Source organism: Microcaecilia unicolor, chromosome 3 (genome assembly GCF_901765095.1).
Source record: "Microcaecilia unicolor chromosome 3, aMicUni1.1, whole genome shotgun sequence".
Lineage (NCBI taxonomy): Eukaryota > Metazoa > Chordata > Amphibia > Gymnophiona > Siphonopidae > Microcaecilia > Microcaecilia unicolor.
In genome coordinates, this window is record NC_044033.1 from 266,956,530 (window position 1) to 266,979,227 (window position 22,698).

General features: G+C 43.1%; 1 protein-coding gene across 1 annotated transcript in view; it reads right to left on the minus strand.

Annotated features, from left to right (window-relative positions):
* Positions 1–22,698, minus strand: part of LOC115464620 (nidogen-1-like) — a 183,136-nt gene that overhangs the window by 3,827 nt on the left and 156,611 nt on the right. The window contains 4 exon segments of the mRNA XM_030194982.1: positions 13,173–13,235; positions 13,238–13,252; positions 13,255–13,293; positions 20,989–21,132. Of these exon segments, the coding sequence (XP_030050842.1) occupies positions 13,173–13,235; positions 13,238–13,252; positions 13,255–13,293; positions 20,989–21,132 (261 nt within the window).

The following is a 22,698-nucleotide window of genomic DNA, read 5'->3' on the forward strand; positions in this document are numbered from 1 at the left end:
ATGAGGGTCAGAGGGGAAAGGAATATACATGGGCAGCAAGGCAGGAAACTGGGCTAGAACTCACAGACAGACAACACTAAACAAGGCAGGAAATGGACAAGCTAAAGGACAACTGAAAGCTGTCAAGCAGCCACTAAGAGAGAGACACAGACAAACAGAAACTAGACCAGGAATACAAACCAGAAACAAGACTAAGAAATAAGCAATAAACCTAAGCCAAACTACATACAGACTAACTAGAACCGGACAAGAAACTCAAACAAGAAACCAGACTAGGCAGAAGTGCAACAAAGCACCAAAAACCAGGGACCTTAGACGATGCAATGGCCAACACAGAAGTTTCCAGGAGATTAATAAAGCCCATCAGTTGCTGAAGTTCAGATGCAGGAATCACAAGGCAGCTACGGGTGCTGTTCAGGCACAAACAAGAGAAGCAAGTCTGGCAGCCCGGAAGATCCGGACCGGACTCGGCTGAAGTCTGGAACGGGTGACAGTTCATAGCAGCCACCGGTTCTGGCCACCAGAGGGCGAGGTGAGCACAGACAAGGGAACAGTCACCATTGTGACAGCAGACTGGTGTGTTCCTGGAGAACCCTGGAACAGCGGAGGCCCGCCTGGAGTGACATGAATGGATGTGAGATCAGCAGTCATTGAGATGGATCAAATTTGGGAATTTGGGCTGGATAAATCCCTAAAGGTATTGATTTACAACCCTCAATATTCAAAAGCATTTAAACAGCCAGGATCAGCTCCTGGCCGGTTAAATCCACCATAACCAGCTATCCACAAATTTTCAGCAGCTATGACCCACTGAAAATTTGTGGTTAGCAGCTAGCCGTTTATATTGCATGACATAACCGGCAAGCTGACGATTTTCAGTTTATGTTTGGTAGCCATATTTGGCCACATGTATATCAGGCCTATCTTTAGCCAGTTAAGTTTGAACCAGTCAAAATAAACCAGATATTCAATGCTGGTCACTGGAAACGGCTCGGCGCTGAATATCCGGGCTCAGCACCAACTGCAGAAGTTAGCTGGGCTAATTCCCGTGGTCTGACTATTAGGCTCTAAGATGTCAGAAGATTTAATTCCGAGTTAGCGGCAATCTCAAGCAAAGAGTCGACATTCCTCCAGATTAGATCAGGTGGAGACTCAAAAGAGATTAAAAACTTTGGATATGGTTCATATTAAAGAAAAGACCTTAATGTAGAGATGAATTGAATATTTGGAGAACCAAACAAGAAGAAAAACCTAAGATTTTTCAATTTTCCAAAATCACCATTAACTTCTCCAACAGATATGGTGAAATGGTATTTGAGAGAGGTATTGGGATTACCATCTGACAATTTGACACCTGTAACTAGGACCATTTATTTGAGAACAACTTCTGCTGGAAAGATTGCTGGAAGAAATAGTAGCCAGGTACATGGTGCTCTTAGAGACCGCTTTGGATTTCGTATCTGGGAAACATCTCTCCTGGTATCCTTTGTGCTTGAACCTGATCACAACTTGATACTTAATATCGGCCACCACCCGCATAACTATTTAAAAGATATATGGTGCCCAGGTATTTTCCGAGGACAGCAGGCTGATTATTGTCACATACCCACCCTCCTCTCCTTGGAGTTGTTCTAGTTTCTGATTTGCTTTTCATTAAACTGAGGGACTCGCGCTTGTGTCGTGGGCGGGAAGCCGTTTGCACATGCGCGGTGTGTTCTGCCCGTGTGACAGTGCATTCGAGACACTTCTTCGTTTGCTCTCAAGATTTTGCGGTCTCCTGGCCCGTCGCGGACGACGACCCAATGGTGAGAATAATCAGCCTGCTGTCCTCGGAGAATACCTGCTACAGGTATGTATCTTCATTTTTCAGAAAGTTTTGACAAAGTCCTTCATGAGAGACTCCTGAGAAAATTAAAAAGTCATGGGATAGGAGAAAATGTTCTGGTGTGCATTAAGAATTGGTTATTGGACAGAAAACAGAGGGTAGGGCTAAATGATCATTTCTCTCAATGGAGGAGGGTGAATAGTAGAGTGCCACTGGGATCAGTGCTGTTTAACATATTAATAAATGATCTGGAATACGGGATGACAATTGAGGTGATTAAATTTAAAGATGACACAAAACTATTCAAAGTTGTCAAAACACATGCAGATTGTGAAAAATTGTAGAAAGACCTTAGGAAACTGGAACAATGGGCATTCAAAATGGCAAATGAAATTTAATGTGGACAAATGCAAAGTGATGCAATTTGGGAAGAACAATCTGAATCATAGTTATCTGATGCTAGGGTCCACCTTAGGAGTCAGCACTCAAGAAAAAGATCTAGGTGTCATTGTAGACAATACACTGAAATCATCTGCCCAGTGTGCGGTGACGGCCAAAAAAGCAAACAGGATGCTAGGAATTATGAGGAAAGGAATGAAAAATAAGATCAAGAATATTATTATGCCTCTGTACCGCTCCATGGTGCAACCTCACCTTGAGTATTGCTATATCTCAAAAAAGATAGACTTAGAAAAGGTTCAAAGAAGAGTGACCAAAATGACAAAGGGGATGAAACTCCTCCCATATGAGGAAAAGCTAAAGAGGTTAGGGCTCTTCAGCTTGGAAAGACATGGCTGAGGGGGAATATGATGGAGAACATATGTTTACCCTGGAGGAAAGAAGAAACAGGGGTGATATGATACAGACGTTCAAATATTTGAAAGGTATTAATCCACAAACAAACCTTTTCCGGAGATGGGAAGGCGGTAGAACGAGAGGGCATGAAATGAGATTGAAGGGGGGCAGACTCAAGAAGAATGTCAGGAAGTATTTTTTCATGGAGAGGGTGGTGGATGCTTGGAGTGCTCTCCCGCGGGAGGTGGTGGAGATGAAAACGGTAACGGAATTCAAACATGCGTGGGATGAACATAAAGGAATCCTGTGCAGAAGGAAGGGATTCTCAGGAGCTTAGCCTAGAATGGGTGGCAGAGCTGGTGGTTGGGGGCGGGGCTAGTGCTGGGCAGACTTATACAGTCTGTGCTGGGGCTGGTGGTTGGGAGGTGGGACTAGTGCTGGGCAGACTTATACGGTCTGTGCCGGGGCTGGTGGTTGGGCGGTAGGGATAGTGCTGGGCAGACTTATACGGTCTGTGCCAGAGCTGGTGGTGGGAGGCGGGACTGGTAGTTGGGAGGCGGGGATAGTGCTGGGCAGACTTATAGGGTCTGTGCCAGAGCTGGTGGTTGGGAGGCGAGGATAGGGCTGGCCAGACTTATACGGTCTGTGCACTGAAGAGGACAGTACAAATAAAAAAGTAGCACATATGAATTTATCTTCTTGGGCAGACTGGATGGACCGTGCAGGTCTTTTTCTGTCGTCATCTACTATGTTTACTATGTCTGCAAAATCCTGAGTGGTGTAGAACAGGTAGAAGTGAATAGAATTTTTTCACTCTTTCAGAAAGTACAAAGACCAGGGGACACTCCTTGAAATTACATGGAAATACTTTTAAAACAAATAGGAGGAAATATTTTTTCACTAAAAGAATAGTTAAGCTCTGAAACTCACTGCCGGAGGATGTGGTAACAGTGAATAGCGTATCTGGGTTTAAAAAAGGTTCGGACAAGTTCCTTGAGGAAAAATCCATATCTGTTATTGAAACGGACATGCTACCAATCCAGGGGAAGCCACTGTTTTCCCCTGGATTGGTAGTATGGAATGCTGCTACTGTTTGGTTTTCTGTCAGGTACCTGTGACCTGGATTCGCCACTGTTGGAAGCAGGATACTGGGCTAGATGGACCATTGGTTTGACCCAGTATGGCTATTCTTATGTTCTTGTTCTCATGCTGGTTTACTTTCAGTAGCTGAGTTGAGGCGTTTGCGATTACAAATGATCAGAGCTAGTATTCTTTCTGTGGCCAGACTTCAAGCTACCTTTTGTTTTTGAAATCTCAGCAGTGTACTGTATCATTTGAAGTATTTATGCTGAACTGATGCTATTGTGTTTTTGAGTTTGTATTGTCGTGTCTCAACCCTCCAACCCCTGCCTCCTTTTCTTCCTTTCTGAAATCACTGAAGAGGAAACTACACATCTTATTTCCTCCTCAAGTAGAGGAGTGTGGTAGCCGTGTTAGTCCACTCTTAAGGTTATCAATAGAAATCAAACAAAATAAAACATGGAAAAGAAAATAAGATGATACCTTTTTTATTGGACATAACTTAATACATTTCTTGATTAGCTTTCGAAGGTTGATTTCCGATCTGACGAAGAAGGGCAACCTTCGAAAGCTAATCAAGAAATGTATTAAGTTATGTCCAATAAAAAGGTATCTTATTTTCTTTTCCATGTTTTATTTTGTTTGATTTCTATTGATATTTCCTCCTCGAAACTAACTACCTGTTCCTCTATCCTATTCCCACCCATCTAGTTAACAGTATCTCTCCTACTGTCATCCCCTTTATCTGTCATATCCTCAATCTTTCACTGTCCACTGTGACTGTTCCTGATGCCTTCAAACATGCTGTAGTCACACCACTCCTTAAAAAAACCTTCATTTTACCCTACCTGTCCTTCCAACTATTGCCCCATCTCCCTCCTCCCTTTCCTATCCAAGATTCTTGAATGTGCTGTTCACTGCCGTTGTCTTGACTTCCTTTCATCTCAAGCTATTCTTGATCCACTTCAATCTGGCTTTATTCAACTGAAACAGCGCTTGCTAAAGTCTCCAATGATCTGTTCCTGGCCAGATCCAAAGGTCTCTATTCTATCCTCATCCTTCTCAATCTATCTGCTGCTTTTGACACTGTTGATCACAGCCTACTCCTTGATACGCTGTCCTCACTTGGATGTCAGGGCTCTGTTCTTTCCTGGTTTTCTTCTTATCTCTCCCAGCGTACCTTTAGTGTATACTCTAGTGGATCCTGCTCTACTTCTATCCCACTGTCAGTTGGTGTACCTCAGGGATCTGTCCTGGGACCTCTTCTTTTCTCCATCTGGAGTGGCCTAGTGGTTAGGGTGGTGGACATTGGTCCTGGGGAACTGAGGAACTGAGTTAGATTCCCACTTCAGGCACAGGCAGCTCCTTGTGACTCTGGGCAAGTCACTTAACCCTCCATTGCCCCATGTAAGCCACTTGAGCCTGCCATGAGTGGGAAAGCGCGGGGTACAAATGTAATAAAAAATCTATACTTCTTCCCTTGGTACTCTGATCTCATCCCATGGTTTTCAGTATCATCTTTACGCTGATGACTCCCAGATCTACTCTCCACACCAGAAATCTCAGCCGAAATCCAGGCCAAAGTATCAGCCTGCCTGTCTGACATTGCTGCCTGGATGTCTCAGCGCCATCTGAAACTAAACATGACCAAGACTGAGCTTCTTATCTTTCCCCCTAAACCAACCTCTCCCCTCCCGCATTCTCTGTTTCTGTGGATAACACTCTCATTCTTCCTGTCTCATCAGCTTGTAACCTTGGGGTCATCTTTGAATCCTCCCTCTCCTTCTCTGCACATATTCAGCAGACTGCTAAAACCTGTCATTTCTCTCTCTATAATATCAGCAAAATTCCCCCTTTCCTTTCTAAGCACACTACCAGAACCCTCATCCATAATCTTATCACCTCTCGCTTAGACTATTGCAACTTGCTTCTCACAGGTCTCCCACTTAGCCATCTCTCTCCTCTTCAATCTGTTCAAAATTCTGCTGCACGACTAATATTCTGCCAGTGTCATTCTCATAGTAGCCCTCTCCTCAAGTCACTTCCTATCTGTTTCCACATACAGTTCAAACTCCTCTTATTGACCTATAAGTGCATTCACTCTGCAACTCCTCAGTACCTCTCCACTCTTGTCTCTCCCTACATTCCTCCCCGGGAACTCCGTTCACTGGGTAAATCTCTTATCTGCACCCTTCTCCTCCACTGCTAACTCCAGACTCCGTTCCTTTTATCTTGCTGCACCATATGCCTGGAATAGACTTCCTGAGCCGGTACGTCAAGCTCCATCTGTGGCCATCTTCAAATCTTAGCTGAAAGCCCACCTTTTTGATGCTGTTTTAACTCCTAACCCTTATCCACTTGTTTAGAACCCTTATTTTATCATCCTCACTTTATTATTCCCTTATTTCTTGTTAGTCCCTGCTCGACAGAGCTTACAATCTAATTAGGACAGACAAACAGGACAGTCTCTTCATGTTCAAGTGTACAGCACTGCGTATGTCTAGTAGCGCTTTTGAAATTATTATTATTAGTAGTAGTTGTTTTATTCACCTTGGATAAAGGCGGGCTATTAAATAAATAAATAAATATAAACTTACGCTGGAAGTTTCCCTTTATGCTTAAGGAGGAGGCTGGGGAAGATCTGGAACCTAGGACAATATTCCTAAGGTGAGTCAAGGTTTTATAGTCGATGGATTTTTCTTCTACTACCAGTTCCTTTCCTATATTTATAATATGTCCCTCCTAGTTTCTCCCTCTTTTTGGAAGAGGCTAGAATATACAAATGGTTGGATATTGATCTATCTGCCTACCACCAAATTTGGACCAGAGGGAAAATCCTATTGGTGGAGGTAGTAGTACTGTGAATCCAAGCATGCACTCATACTGCTGGATTCACAACTGCCCTACACTGATATAGCAGGTCTGGGTTGGTGGGCTGACCAGTAAATGCCTTGGTCCCCTGCATCATGGGCGCTTCTTTGGTGGAATGTATGCCACTGCTTTTGAACTTAAGATGATATATATAATTTAAGCGTATTTGAAGAAATGTTAAGTTAGGGCTACACTTTTTGTTGTGTTCATTAGGTAGCATCTTCTGTAAAAGGCATCCTCTTTGCTTTTTTTTTGTGATGTTTAGTTTACTATTTTTCTAAATTGTACTTATTTTCTCTTATTCCCTGGGGTATCTGTTCTTGCCAAGATTTTGTGGCTTACAGTGCCCCAGGCTGCTCTCCGAGTCCCTGTGGAACCTAGAGTGAACTTGGAGCTTTGAGGGTATACTTTCTTTTGGCACATATTAAGCCTTTGCATTGTGTAGGAATTTATCTTCGACTAGAATTATTTTCTCCTTTTGAGAATGTATAGGACCTTTAAGAGCTGTGTGTGAGTTAAGAACTTCTTATCTCTTTATTTAAAAATATTGTTTGAAGGGTTCCAGTCCCCTTAGGACTGCTCAGAGAAGACCCAATGTTTTCCCACATGCTTTTTGCAGCTCCTTCTCTCATGCTGTAATTCATTATCTCTGCTACCACTGAGGCCCCACATAGTAAACTTGGGAGCTTGCTGCAAAAAGTTCACTGACAGGGCGGGACATGAGGCATTCCTTCTCTGTCTCTCTCTTTCTCCCTCTCTCTCTCCCTGAGGAAAACAGATGCCTAAAAAGGAATGATTTTACATTTTTTCTGTTTATATATTTTATTAAATGTTTATGTATAAGAAGGGTGCTAGTATGTGTGATAAATTTTGTGACTCATTCAGTGGAGAATTTGAGAACTAGTGTAACAGTAACATTTATCATGTATACAGCTTGTAGACAGCTTACAGACAGAGGATTTGGTCTACCTTTGGGAAGCATTTAAAGAAGATGTGTGCCTGTTACAAATACAGCTGCTAAGAGGGTGAGGGTAATCGACATGTGCTGCGAGTACTGTACCTTATTATTAATGGCAGTTGTCACATCACCTATTGAAAGAGAATTGCTGATGAAATTTACAACAGATCATTTCCTTGGCTACTCCAGTCCTCACTTTGTTGAACAACTTCTTCACTATGTTTTTCAGATCATACAACTTTGCAGAATTCATTTTTGTACATACTGATCATGGCTATTCTTTGAATATCTTCTCTGAATAGTTAACATAAGAGATCTGAGGTCCTGTGTACAATTTAATCAGCCTGTGTTGCTTACTGGAGTTCATCTCACTAACAAGGGACAAAAGATTTATCTAAGAACTAGTTAAAAAAAAAAAAAAAAGGCCCTTTTCTGAAAGAAATGAAACGGGCGCTAGCAAGGTTGTCTTCTAATGGCAATTATGTTTTTAAGGGAACTGTTAGGAGTGAGTATGTGTGAGAGAGTGAATGAGTATGTGTCAGAGAGTGAGTATGTGTGAGAGAGAAAGTGTGTCTGTCTGTGTGAGTGAGAGAGTGTAGTGTGTGTCTCGTGTGCACCAATTATGCGCTCTCCCCTGCATTCATCCATATGCAGCAAACGTCCGCTGTGCTCTGCCCCCTTCATCCATCCATGTGCAGCAATTCTCCTCTGTCCCTTGCCCTCCCCCCCTACATGTGCATCAACTCTGCATTCTCCCCTGGCCTCTTCTCCATCCACCCATCTCCAGGGCCCCCCTCCCTCCATCTCTCTCCCCTTTGAGTTCCAGGACCCCTGACCCCTCCCCTTTGAGTTCCAGGACCCCTGACCCCCTCCCCTTTGAGTTCCAGGAGCCCCTCCTCTCCCCTTCGAGTTCCAGGATCCCCGAACAGAAAGGAAACGGGCGCTAGCAAGGGTCCAGGGCCCCCCCCTCCACTCTACCTCTGTCCAGGCGGCGTCATTGGAGAACACGGAGCCAGGGCTGCCATAGCCACGCGGCGCGCACCTCCGGCACACGCAGGCTGGGCTGTTTTGATATTTTCTTTGGCTCCCTGCGTCACAGCTGGCCTCACACTGGCTCGGCCCTGACTTGTCCGGATTCGCCGCTCCTGTCTTCGCAGCTCCTCCCCTCTTCTAGCCAATCTGGTGTCTCCTTTCCCGCGTCTCCTCCCTCCGCCCTGATGCATCCGAATTCGCCACACTTGTCTTCGCAGCTCCTCCCTTCTGTTGGGCAATCTGGTGTCTCTCTTCCTTCATAGCCTCCCCCATGTCCTGCATCAGTGTGTGTGTATTTCCCTGGCAACTATACAGAGTTCCCTCGAGGGCGGGGCGATTACGAACCCCAGGAACACTACACGGCTTCACTGCCACGGAGTCGGCTTCGGAACGTTGGAGGTACGAATATTATATTAGATAGTTTGTTTCACACTCTGCAATAGTTCCCTCAGATTATGTGAAGCAGTGAATTATGCAGTTCCTGTACTGGAACCAATATTCCTTCCTTAAGTAGAAATAAGAGTCAGCAAACATGATGTAGATATCTTACTCCAATAAAAGCAATCAGCAAAACTTGTTTATTGACTGTTCATTCTAAGTAGCCAAACATAGCAACTACAGTTCTCATTGAATTGTATTAACTCAGTAGTTAATAGTTGTAGTCCTGTGATACTGTTTGGGCAGGGACTGTGGTGGTTGAGGTAGGTAAGAACTGGCACGCCACTCCTCTGAGACTGGGTGCGGGAGAAAGAGACTTTCTTCATTTCACAGGTGTCCTACTATTTGCATTTAAGGTCCTAAAATTTGGAATAAAATACCATTATTCATAAGATTGATATCTATTTACAAACTTTCCCATAAAGTTTTAAAATCTTATCTGTTTAGAATTAGGTCTGAAGTTTTACTAAATAATTTGTGACTCATATCTATATAACATATTTAATCCTACTGTAAACCGCTTTGAACGTATATGAAAGCGGTATAGAAGTAATCATAATTGAATAGAATAGAGTACCATTGGCTGAGCTATGCACCATAGGATTCACTATCCTGCACCAACCAAGACAACGGAAGTAGGATGAAGAGGTAGCAGTCCTGATCCGATAGTAATTTAAACTGCACAGAGTTTCCATCCCCCACCTGTCTGAGTCAGAATGCCTCCTAATCCATCTGGAAGAGAAGGATCCAGTGAGATAAGGACCCAGTGTGGCTGCTTGTGGTCTACAGAGCACTTCGCAACAACCCATCATCTGTACAAGAATTGCTGAATCTGGTAATAGAGGTAACCCTGAGCTACCCTAGGTTACTAATCATGGAAGACTAACCTAGACATTGAAACTCCAAGCACTACTACTGCTGCATTCCTTGATACAATGGCAGTTCTAAGATTCATTCAGATGATCAAATCCAACCCATGAAAAAGACCATATGGTAAACTTGGTGTTCTGCAAAGGGGTCGACATCTTTGAACACAAGGTTGGTGGCACCAAGACAACACCTCAATCATGGACTGATCATTTTCTAACCACATTTTCTATTAAGGACCACATAAAACAGATGAGCCCAAAGTTTAGAAGGAAATCCGAGACACAAGAAATCTGACTGCTGATAACTTCCTGGAAACCTTGTCCTACCCCTATGTGGATGAAAAGAAGATGACAATATCAGAACAGTTTGATATCTGGAAAGCATGCTTAGCAATGCCATTGGAAAAAACGGCCCCTCTAAAGGTCCTGTGCTCTAAAAACGTACGTTCCCCATGGTTCTCCCCAGAACGAGTTCTTAAGCATCAAGAATGTCAACTTGAAAGAAAATGGCGAAAATCTCACTTAGAAGAAGACAGGCTCAACTGTAAGAAAAACATGGCAAATGTACCACCAGGCTTTAACAGCCAAAAAACAATATTTCTCTCAACATTTAGAACAAGCTGCAAATTCAACCAAGCAACTATTTAAAACAGTAAACAGCCGGGAGGTAGGTGAGAAAATCACCTATGTTTTGAAACTGGTTGAATTGAAGTTCACTTTGTTTGTACAACTGCGCAGCTGGTTGGCTGAGTGTGTGTATATTATATCATTGATAGAGTGTTTAATAAAAAATTATTAAAAAAAAAAAAACAGTAAACAGCCTACTGCAAACCCCAAAACAGAACCAGCCTTGCCGGTCACAACTAACTAGCAATGATTCTGCCACATACTTTGCCAACAAAATTAAAGGTCTCCATCAAGACCTACAGATAGTCCCATCAGAGCTTCCACCAGCTAATGAAGAGAATACTTCCTCTTCCTCACCATGCACATCCATCTGGGACTCATTCAACCAGGTCACAGAGGAAGCCCATAACAGCCCACTCCAGTACACCGCTGGGTAGGAGTAGCTGCACATGGATGCAGAAATGAGTGTCCATCGACTGAATCAGCTTGGCTAGTAGCTTCAAGTACATATTAAACAGAATAGACAACAGTATCAAAACTTGTGGTACCCCGCAGGTCAACACCCATGGTGACGATGAAGTGTTTCTGAACAGTATGGACTGTTGCCTCTCTGATAGATTTTTATTTGTTACATTTGTACCCCACTATTTGTAGGCTCAATGTGGCTTACATGGTACCGTAATGGCATTCGCCAGTTTGGCTGATAAATACAGGTTGTAGTGTGGTCTGATCTGAGGTAGGTGTGTATCAGGGAACAGGAGGAGGGTCGAAGGGAAGCAGGGGTGACCTGGATTGGCCACTGTTGGAAACAGGATACTGGGCTTCATGGACCTTCAACCTGTCCCAATATGGCAATGCTTATATTTTTATGAATATCCACATTCCGGGAATGCATTAGGCAACCCCCAGTTACATCAACGCAGGGCCTGTAAGCCAACACATGTGCTCGTAAGTCCTACAATGATTCTACGTCTCTCATAGCTCTCTTTAATAAAAGTGTAATCCTGGTCTCATCACACACTGTTCAGGCACCAGCTAGCTCGAAGCAAGGCCATAAAGAAAACTTCACATCTTATCAAGATCTTAGTCCTTTTGACTTACTGAGCTGGGCGCAGGCCGAAGGGTTATGAGCCGGGGCTTTATTTCTCTTTTACTCTCTAATCTTTTTTTTCTTTACCAGTCTGGGAATCCATGAATTTCACTCTCACTCAAAGAAAACTCCAGTCCAGAGAGTTATGCAAAAATACCCAAATATTATTGAAAATTCTGCAACAGGCAGTTCAATTCTTCCTTAAAGCAAATAGTCAATATAATCCACTTAATGTCAAATGAAAATTGTAATCCAAAGCAACTAAGTGTAGGCTTGCTAAAAACACTAACGCACCTTAGTAAACAGGGCCCCTAGTGCTTTTACTTCAATAATTCAAACACTTTTGTCAGGAAATTTAATAAGGATTGTTCCGTTTGAACAGTAATGTTGATAGCGGCATCAGATCTTTAGTTTCTGCTTTGCCAGAGCAGCCAGACTCATTAACTGAAGCAAAATCTTTTAGATTTCCTAGACAGTGAATATCACTAGTTTAGGAGCAACGAAACTAGTGATTAAGAAACATAGAGATGCTTCAAGTTAAAATATGTGGTGTGCCAGGTAGGAGTATGCTGTGTTAGTTTTCTTTTAATTAATTTTATTGTTGGATGGTTTAATCTGTATTGGAAAAAAAAAATGTGAACTAAATGCTTAAAAATAAAATAAACACAGCATACTCCTACCTGGCAATCACCAAGGAGGTGGCCATAGTATATCCTGAAAGTATGTACCTGTAAACACTGTACTAGCCTTAAGAAGACACGATTTCTAGCAAACTACTGCACTGGTTTGAGAAGTGTCAGAAATTTAACTCTTCTGTTTATGCAGGCATATGAGAGGGTAATTGGCCGAATTCGGAAGATGGAAATCATGATTTTTTTTTGTAGAAGTGCTTTTAGTATATTATTTGTTTTCATTCTTAATGTTTTGTGATTTATATATTACGTATGTATAATTGTGATCCAACAAGGACTCTTAGATTGTGTGGAATATACCCCTCCTGTTTACCAAGCTGTGCTAGCAGCTGCATGCACTAATGCTAACACAGCCTATTCACTTTGATGGGCTACGTTTTGGAGACATAAGCTCATGACAGGTTACAACATGTGAAGATGTGACAACCTGAAACGTGGGCAGTTACATGAGCCTCAGAATGTCCCCTCAGGCACTGAATAAGTTTAGTATATTGTAGACAGCATATAACGTGGACTTTGGAGTCCAAGATTTTATTAATGCTATAAAAGATCTACCTGTTAATAACCAAAAAAAAAAAAAAAAAAAGCAGGGCTTCAGCCCTTGACGATGTTCTGAGAAATTCCACATTATACTGAGCCCCATTATATGGGGTTTTACACTGTACATCTTCATGTACTGTATGACATTGTAGTATATTGTTATGTATAATTTCTTCATGTATAAAAATACTAATTTTCTGCCAAAAAAATAGATTGTAACACACCGTCCTGATCAGCACAGTTCTAAAACATTTTGGCAGATGCCTAGTTCTGCTTAAGAAGTGCTATAGGTAACCCCCCCCCCCCCCCCCCAAATAAAAATCCAAAACACAAAGACAATGGCCAATACTCTTACCTCCTAAGACACACTGAAAGCCATCTCCACGGTAGCCTGCTTTACACTGGCATACGAAGGATCTGGTGTGTTGTAACAATGGCATTTGGATGACACTGGATAGACTCGCATTCATCTACATCTGAAACCAAGAGAAAAAAAATCAAACCTAATAAACCAAAGTGGCTTCTTCCTTGCAGCAGCGATCCCAAACACTCCTGGCTCCGAATTCAAAATAGATGCCACAACTTCCTGTGGCAGTCTCTCAAGACTGCCACAGGAGGCCACAGAAGCCATTCTGATATTGGAATTGGCAGGAGCATCTCCAGCCGCTCCTGCCCATGCTGTTCCAATCCCAAAATGGCTGCTTCGCATGGCTGCCATGGGAAGTTGTGGCAGCCATGTTGACTGCAGAACCAATAGGGGCGGCAGTAACTCAGGATTGCTCGTGCCCCAAACAGACCACTAGACCACCAGGACTTTGAAGGTAGGCCATTTAAAAAAAAAAAAACTTTACAAGTGAAAAAAACGCAGAAAATCAAGCCATTGGGATATGAGAAGTATCCCATTTTTTAGTAGACTGATCCCCATACATCCCAGGAGAGCAAATGGGGCATCCCAGAGGGCACTGCTATGGACTTCATATAAATAACCCCAGGTACACATCTCACCGTTACTCCTTTATCTTTTCTGCTGAGCCCTCCAAAACCCACTACCCCCAAATGTACACCACAATAGCCCTTATAGGTAAAGTGGGCACCTACATGTGGGTTCAGTGGGTTTCTGGTGGGTTTTGGAGGGCTTACAGTTTCCACCACAAATGTTACAGGTGGGGGGGGAGGTATAGGCCTGGGTCCACCTGTCTACAGTACACTGCACTGATCACTAGACTACTCCAGGGACCTGCATGTTGCTCTAATAGACCTGGCTATAACATCTGAGGCTGGCATAGAGGCAGTAGGAGTAATGGGGAGGGGGTCATCCCTGATTCCCTCCAGTGGTCATTTAGGGCACCTTTTTGTGCCTTATTCCTTCTACAAGCAGGTCTAGATCAAAACGTTGAAGTTTCAGTCCTAGACATTTTTGTTTTCTTCCATTACGACTGTAAAACGTCCAAGTGTAGGCACACCATAAGCCCACCCTAATCCCACCTTCAAAAGACCCCTGACACACTCCCTTGTGATTTGGACGTACTGCAGATGAACTGCATAGATAAATGTCTGCAAAACAGGTTTTGAAAATACCGATTTGGATGTTTTGAGATGATTTTTGTCCAAATGCTGCTTTATGACACTTTTTGGATGTTTTTTCTCTTTGAATATGAGCCCAATATTGCGCTTACATGTGCCCATTTATACCTGCTATTGACCTGGCGGAAGTGGGTGTGCCTAACTTTACGCAGGCAAATGTGTGTTTATACCAGTAGTTTATAACAGTATCTGTGTGCACAGGTGCCGTTATAGAATAGGTGTACCAACGCAGCATTACATAACAACATAGTAGATGACAGCAGAAAAAGACCTGCATGGTCCATCCAGTCTGCCCAACAAGATAAAGCATTGGGTCACCCAGTTATAGAACTGCCTCCTATCCGTATAATTCCTTGCTAATAAGAGTGAAGAGTGGGTGGTAAAGCGGTCCTGAAGAAAACCACATACCCAGTGGTGTTCCTAGCTTGTTGGCCACCTGGGGTGAGTCACCGCTGCGCGCCCCCCCCCCCCCCCCCACCAGCATGCATCACCCCCCCCCCCCCCCCCACCTTTTCTCCTAGCAAGAGGATGTATGGAGCAGGCACACGGCTGTCAGTTCTGCCGGTCCCCTGCCCCAAAACAGGAAGTAACGTCACAGTGGGCAGGGGACTGGCAGAGCTGAGAGCAACGTGCCTGCTCCGCGCACCCCTTTGCTGCCTGCACCCGGGGTGGACCGCCCTGTCCTTGGTACACTACTACACATACATATACATACATCAGCTGCATACTTCATGTATATTTAGCTCTGTCGATTATATTCATAGAAGAAAAGCAGGGTTGGTCCATTAGGGCTACAGCCCTACCAACTTAATTTTTATCAAATTTCCAAACATAATGATCAACCATTAACGATATAACTCACATTTTCCATTCAAAAAATATTCATATACTCCCCTACCCCCCAGTTCAATACCCAGGATCCTCCTATATCCTCACTGCCCACACTACATGCCCACTAGCTCGCCTCAGCTCTCTACTCACAGCTTCTTTAGACATCTTTAAGTATCCTATTACCAGGTCCCTTAGTGTACTCAACCTCTTCAAACCCCCTCCCCCCCCAATCTTAGTGCTTATCATCTCAATTTCCATCACAAACTCACACCTTCCATCCCCACCTGCACAATCTCACTCTTCAGTGTTCTACCAGCTTTTTATTCCACACAACATCAGCAACTTGGAAGGCAGGGGCAGAAATTGGTTTGTTTGCTCCTCCCCTAAAAACCAAAAGATGTTCCACTGGTATATTTTTTTTTTAAAACTTCATGGCCAGCATTTATGTTTCAACGGTTTTTATTGAAAACAGTGTACACTTTTGTCAACATCAAAATATTCAATATGTACAACCAGTCATGAAATTCCCTTCTAATCAATCAATCAAACATCAAACAGTTCGGACCTACTGCTTTCACTTTTTTATTCCGTTTCTCCAACACCCCCCCCCCCTTTCCCCGCTCCCCCCACCCCCAAAAATTCCCCCCCCCCCCTCTGTTAACCCTCCTATTCTCTCCCTCCCCACGGAAAACTCACAATCATCCTAAAGAGGAACTGACCCACCTACAACTTCAATATAGTGTCTACAGCACATTAAGCACAAAACTCTTACCCTTAAGCTGATAGGGTATCTATATATTTTCCCCAGATCTTCAGAAACTGATTCTTTCGTTTTGGGGATCCCCTGGCTTCTCTTGCCTCCCACATCAGCAGCTGGTGCACCATATTCCGCCAGTGCCAAAATTCTGGTACAGCCTCAGATGTCTAGTTTTGAGGTATACATTTCTTTGCCAGAAGACATCATGGCCAGCATTTTAAAAAATGCGGCAAATTTTATAAAGGGTTTTCTGCACATAAAACTAGTTTTGAACACAGAAAAGGCCTTTTATAAAGTTGTGTAACTGTTTACGTGCATATACTTGGGCTGCAATTTGCTTAAAAATTTTAATTGCGTGATTAAAGATGGAGCATAGCCAGCAGTCCGTGGGGGGAGGGGGGGACACAGGGGTGGACTGGGGAGAGGGCCACACATTCTCCCTCCCCCACATTAGGTATATACCTTTGCTGGTGGGGATGCCGAACCCCTACCAGTTAAAGAAATCCACTGTCAAAGCGGCCCCCTTGTACTGCCTCAGGAGTGAGGAAGTCAGTGGGGTGCCTCCAATCGCTGATGCCGGCACTCCCCGAGCACACTCAGTTCATGCACAAACTTGGGGAGTGCAAGCGGCAGTGGCTTGAGGCAACCTTTGAGTAGGGCTGCCATTGGCACGCTGCATGGTCAAAGACTTTCTCAGATATAAAAAGGTACACTGGGGGGGGGAGGGGGACCTGAGAGAAATGGGGTCAGGGGAAAGGAAGAGATGCCTGACCATGGGAGGAGGAAAAGGAGGGGAAGTGAGAGAGAACAGCGGGTTAGGGCCAAAGGGGAGGGACATGGTGGACTGTGTACGGGGAAGGGAGAAATAGGGAGAAAAGCTGATCTGAGGGAGAGGATGGAGGGAGAAGAGAGAGGGCGAGATGTTGGGCTCAGAGGGAAAGAGGGGACAGAGAGAAATATAATGGACCTCAGATGGAGAGGGTGGAAGAAAAAGAGAGAGATAATGGACTTGGGGGGGGGGGGGGTTGGGAGAGAGGGAAGAGAGATAATAGACCGGGGGGGGGGGGGGGAGGAGAGAGGGAACAGAGAGAGATAATGGACCTGGGGGGGGAGGGAAGAGAAAGAGATAATAAACCTGAGGGAGGGGAGAGAGAGAGAGGGTGGGGGGAGAGAAAGAGAGAGAGAGAGATAAAGGGCATGGGGTGGAGAGGGTGGTGGGGTAGATGAAACCCCACTAGCCAAAGAAATTCGCATTTACATCTTCGCAAAATTGGTGTAAATATGTGCATGCACTCTATGAGAGTAACTTTATAAAGGACTTTTTACATGTGAATACCTTTTTACAGGCTGAGAGGACAGTTTTAGAAAATTTTTGCATGTAAAATACTGATTTATGCACATAAATAGGCTCCTTTAAAACTAGATCATGCCTAAATGTATGTGTGCTTGAAGCAGGCACATTTATACGGTATGTGTACTCTGAAGTTGACAGAGTGGATCATGGACAGAGAAATTTTACATTTGTATTTTATAAAATGCATGCGATTGTGCATACATTTAGGTGTGCTCACTTATGCCAGCACAGGCCTAAATGCAGCACTTTATCATAAATGTGGGACTTGTCCATTCCCCCGTCCATGTGCCTCCCCTTGTACATGCCCCTTATAGTTACGCATTAAGCAAGTTGCATGCTAAAGTTATAGAATATTGCTTAGTGTCCAACTAGCACGTACATGCGTAACTACATACATCACTTTGTATTTGTTTACACCGGAGTCTGTAACACCTCTCCGGTACTACGTAAGCCACATTGAGCCTAAAAAATACGTGGGAAAATGTGGGATATAAATGTAACAAATAAACTATACCAGTCTTGTGTCTAAGTGCTAATATTCTATGGGCCCAATATTCAAAACAATTTAAATGGCCAGGAGAGGTTCCTGGCCATTTAAATCACCTGTCTGAGGCTAACCAGACATTTTCAAGTGGCACTTAACCAGATGGTGCCCCTGAAAATGCCCGGTTAGATATCAAGCCAAAACACTAATTGCCAGATAACATACTTCTTGTCCCGTATGAGACTAAACTGACTGGTACTCATAAGAAACCTAAGATAGAATTTCTCTTGTAAACGGAATCTGTACACCTTGGACAGGCGAAGAGATACTCATTCTCCCAACACTGGTAACCTTGTTGTAGCCTCTTAGGTGAGAATTCTTAGTCTTGCTTGACCTTCCAAACTCAGATTCTCATTAGAGCTTAATGAAAAAGACTGCCAAGTTGTATGGTCATTACCACGAGACTACAGCTTCAAGATCTGACACTGCCAAGTTAAAGTCCAGCTAACAATCCCATAAGAAAGCCAACTCATGTAGCTGGAATAGCTTCCCATCAGGTCAAGTGGTGCCAAGAATTCTTTTAGCTGACCTCTTTCCAGCACATTCATCAACCTAGTGATGGGAACATAGAACAGTTACTGGACCATTGCCCTTCAAGACAGAGTGCACTTCCTGCTTTTCACATGTTTGTTTGTGAGGCCTAGGTGATTTTATCTGAACTACATAGAATTCTGCTCTGCTTAAAAGGTGGTTCATTAAGCCTCATTAGTCCAGAATCAACTCATAGAATTCAGGCAGAGAGAGGTTCTCCAGCTAACAATTCCCAGTCTCCATTAACTCTTGCAGAGGATGAAAAATAAGCACTCTTTGCAAGATTACCATGTCAGCCACTCTGCACTAGAGCTGCAGAGAAGTATGACCGCAAACCTGTGGCACTGCCTAGAAGTTATCTCGATCAGGCAAAATGGAGGATGCAACAAAACCAAAACTGCAGTTTTCAGCTGCTGTCTGTCTATGTGTCTGTCTGCACTCAGAATAAAATAGATGGAACATTCCACCAAAGAACTGAGAAGATTTAGATGCAGAACAACAAACTGAACTAAACTTGGAGGATATTTTCTTCTCCCCCTCCCCCCCTTTTTTTTTTTTGTTATAAGGAAAACTTCAAGCTGTTCAAGGCAAACCAGAGGAACTGCTGATGTGTCTTTCAAATCAGGATATGCGAGTATGCTTCCATCAGATCGAGGCAGGTAAGGAACTCTCCTGTATGGACCATCACAATAACTAACCCTTTACGTATCTGTTTACCCCCTTGAGGTCTAAGATGGGAGGAAAGGAACCCTACTTTTTGGGCACCACAAAGTTGATGGAATAGAGACCCATCTCCTGTTTGTTGGCAGGGACGGGAACCACCTCTCGGAGTTGCAGCAATCAATATAAGGTAGTTTGGACAATGGCTGCTTTTAGCCTGGACTAGCAGGGAGACTCCAAGAAACCGTCGGGAAGTGGATGCAGAAACTCCAGGACATAGCCATCACTGACAATCTTAAGGACCCATTGATCCATGGTAATCTGGGTCCACCTCCAATAGAAGCACTGTAGCCAACCACCCACCTCTACCAGATAATGGACCCTAACACCTTTAATTGTGATGCTCTTGCAAGACCTGAAGCCCCAGAACCAGACTTCTGGCCACTCTCCGAGTTACCCGAAAGGATCAGGTCCTCTGAGTCAGCACTTGGCCACTTAAGTGCAGATATTTAGCACTTAACCGGCCAGGATAACCGCATAAAACAGTTCTATCTTTATGCAGCACCCCATGGCCAGATAAGTTCTGATTATTGACCTAACCAGCTACACGTTAACTGGTTCTGCATAAACCAGATACTCAATGCCTGGCATTGAATATCCAGAAATAACATCAGCGGCGGTAAGCAAAACCCTCATCACTGTTGGCTGAGTATTGACCTCTATATAGTCAAAATAGCATTGATGCAATTCTGTTTGAAATAATTCTGCTTGAAAAAGTTCTGAACAGATAAATGATAATCCAGAAGCTTTAACTGAGACTGATGGCCAAATTGGAGATTTTTGAAGAGGTAAAGCACTGGGAACAGATGTAACTTGTTTTCTCTCTGACTCACAGTTATGTGTGGGTGTGGCTGTGGAGCTAGCAGAGAAAGGCCAACTGTAAGCCACAACTACAGCAAAGATGAGCACAGCAGGATAAAGCAAAGATGGATGAAGAGGAAAGAAAGAGGAGAAACACAGACTTCAAAGGTGTCCTCTTTGTAGCTCAAAATAAATACGTAGACACTAATTCAGCACAATCAAATGTTGATGACAAAACAATATGCTGAAAAATCAATCTAATTCTTGTGTCGCTGCCTATGAACTTTCAAATTAATATTTTAATTCTTTACTCTGGAATTTTACTATCACTAAATGGAGGAAAAGACCTCAGATGTCCTGACTTGGCAGCAAGTGTAATGTCTTAGTGCCAGCTCGTACTGGACCTCAGCCATATCACTGGTCAAAAACCTCCAAATTACTTTTCACTTAATTTTTCAATAATTTTTAATAATTTTTGTTTGGTTATATAAAAGTGCACTGTGACTTTTCCCAATAACTATACATCTATTTCTTCATAGCTTTAGCAATTATTATATTCCAATGCAATACAAAGCACTTAGCTTGATTCTTGTACCAACGGTGCTCTCCGTTTCACTCTTCTAATGAGCTTCTTCAGGAGACTAGGTGCTCTCAAAACTAAATTCTCATACACGCCAGTCTTCCAATATGGCGTTTTACCGGCTAAAGGATGTAGACGTATAGTTATTGGGAAAAGTCACAGTGTACTTTCATATAATTAAACAAAAATGATTACAAATTATTGAAAAATTAAGTGAAGAGTAATTTGGAGGTTTTTGACCAATGATATGACTGGGGTCCAGTATGAGCTGGCACTAAGACATTACACTTGCTGCCAAGCCAGGACATCTGAGGTCTTTTTCTCCATTTAGTGAAAGTAAAATTCCAGAGTGAGGAATTACAATATTGATTTGAAAGTTCAGAGGCAGAGACACAATAATTAGGTTGATTTTTCAGCTCTTTATAGCTCAAACAGAGAAAGCTGGGGAAGTGATCCTTTTGTTACTTACCCACACAGGTACGGCCATCCCCCAAGAAGCCAGACAAGCATGCACAGATATAAGAGGAGGCCCCAGTGTATATACACCGAGCACGCTCTGGAATGTCACAGCTGTGAGTCCCAATCACACAGTGGTTTATTGGTCGTTCAATACCTAAGGATTCAAAAATCATTATCAAGATGTCTATTCACACAACGTTTGCTGTATCCAATCAAAACTTAAGCATTCAATTTTAAAGAACAGAGTAGCCTGGATAGATGATTTCTATCAATTCAAAGAAAGATGAATTTTTTCTTTTGGTTTTCAGACCCTTGACCACTGTAGGCCTTTCAGGTATCTCAAACTGCAGCAAAAGGGAATATATGGGAGATAGAGACTGACAAAAAGATATTCATCATAACTTGAATAAGAAATAATTGGGACAAACAGGAGGCAACACCACCATCAACACTCTTCAACTAGGATCCTGGATTCCATTATAGAATAGGCATAGCCTTAGGGCACCTCAGTGAAGGTGCCTATTATAAAACTGGCTCTATGGTGTATGCACGGTTTCATTCATTAATAGTGGAATCCCTACCCACTATATATTTATTTATTTATTGCCTTTGTATCCCACATTTCCCCACATATTTGTAGGCTCAATGTGGCTTACATAGTTCTAGAGAGATGGTTACAGACTCTAGTGAGAACAATACAGAGTGGTTAGTACAGTTAATTAGAATTGGGGTGGATTCATCCCTTGCAGATTGCAAGGGTGGAATCTACGGCAAGGGATTGGGTATTGTCCATTTCCTAGTTTGATTGTTGTGTCTCATTATTCGGTGTTTTCCACAGTTCAGACACATCAGGATGAGGTCTGGAATAGACTAAAGGAGGAGGAGAGTGGAGTAAACATCTCGCTGGGAATAGAGAGGCTACTATTCACAGTCCGCCTATCTCAAGCTTCCTCCTCAGTTCTTTCATGGGACTAGACACTGAGATATGGATGGACTCTGGACTGAAGTATAATATAATATATATATCATATATTAAGTATATAATATATGGAACCTGTTTTTCTCACTGAATCATGCCAGTGTTTGCTAGAGGTAGGTATGGGAATGGTAGACGCAAAGGAGGAAAGGTAATTGATACTTTAAAAAGACCTATGGCCAGCAGCAGCACTAATGGTAATTTGGCATCTCAGAATCCCTGATGTCAATCAGCCATGAAAAAGGCATTTGTTTCAAAGAGGAGAGTACCAGCAGTTGCAGGTTCCTGTAAATTTTAAATGCCAGTTGTCTGCTCCCATTTCTACACGGGAGAAAAGGCGGCAAAGGCAGGGCAGAGAAAGGAAGTAGGCAGCCAGCCAGAAGATAATAGCAAACCTTGAATCCTCCTGTGAAGTGTATGGAGAAGGTTTGGGAAAAATCCTATAAATCATTATGTGAGGGATTTAGACGCCCAGTCTCGTAAGGTCTTGTAATTTTTCACAATCCTCTCACGATTTAACAACTTTGAATAACTTTGTGTCGTCAGCAAATGTAATTACCTCACTAGTTACTCCCATCTCTAGGTCATTTATAAATATGTTAAAAAGCAGCGGTCCCAGCACAGACCCCTGGGGAACCCCACTATCTTTCTCCATTGAGAACACTGACCATTTAACCCTAATCTCTGTTTTCTATCTTTTAAACAGTTTTTAATCCACAATAGGAATCTACCTCCTATCCCATG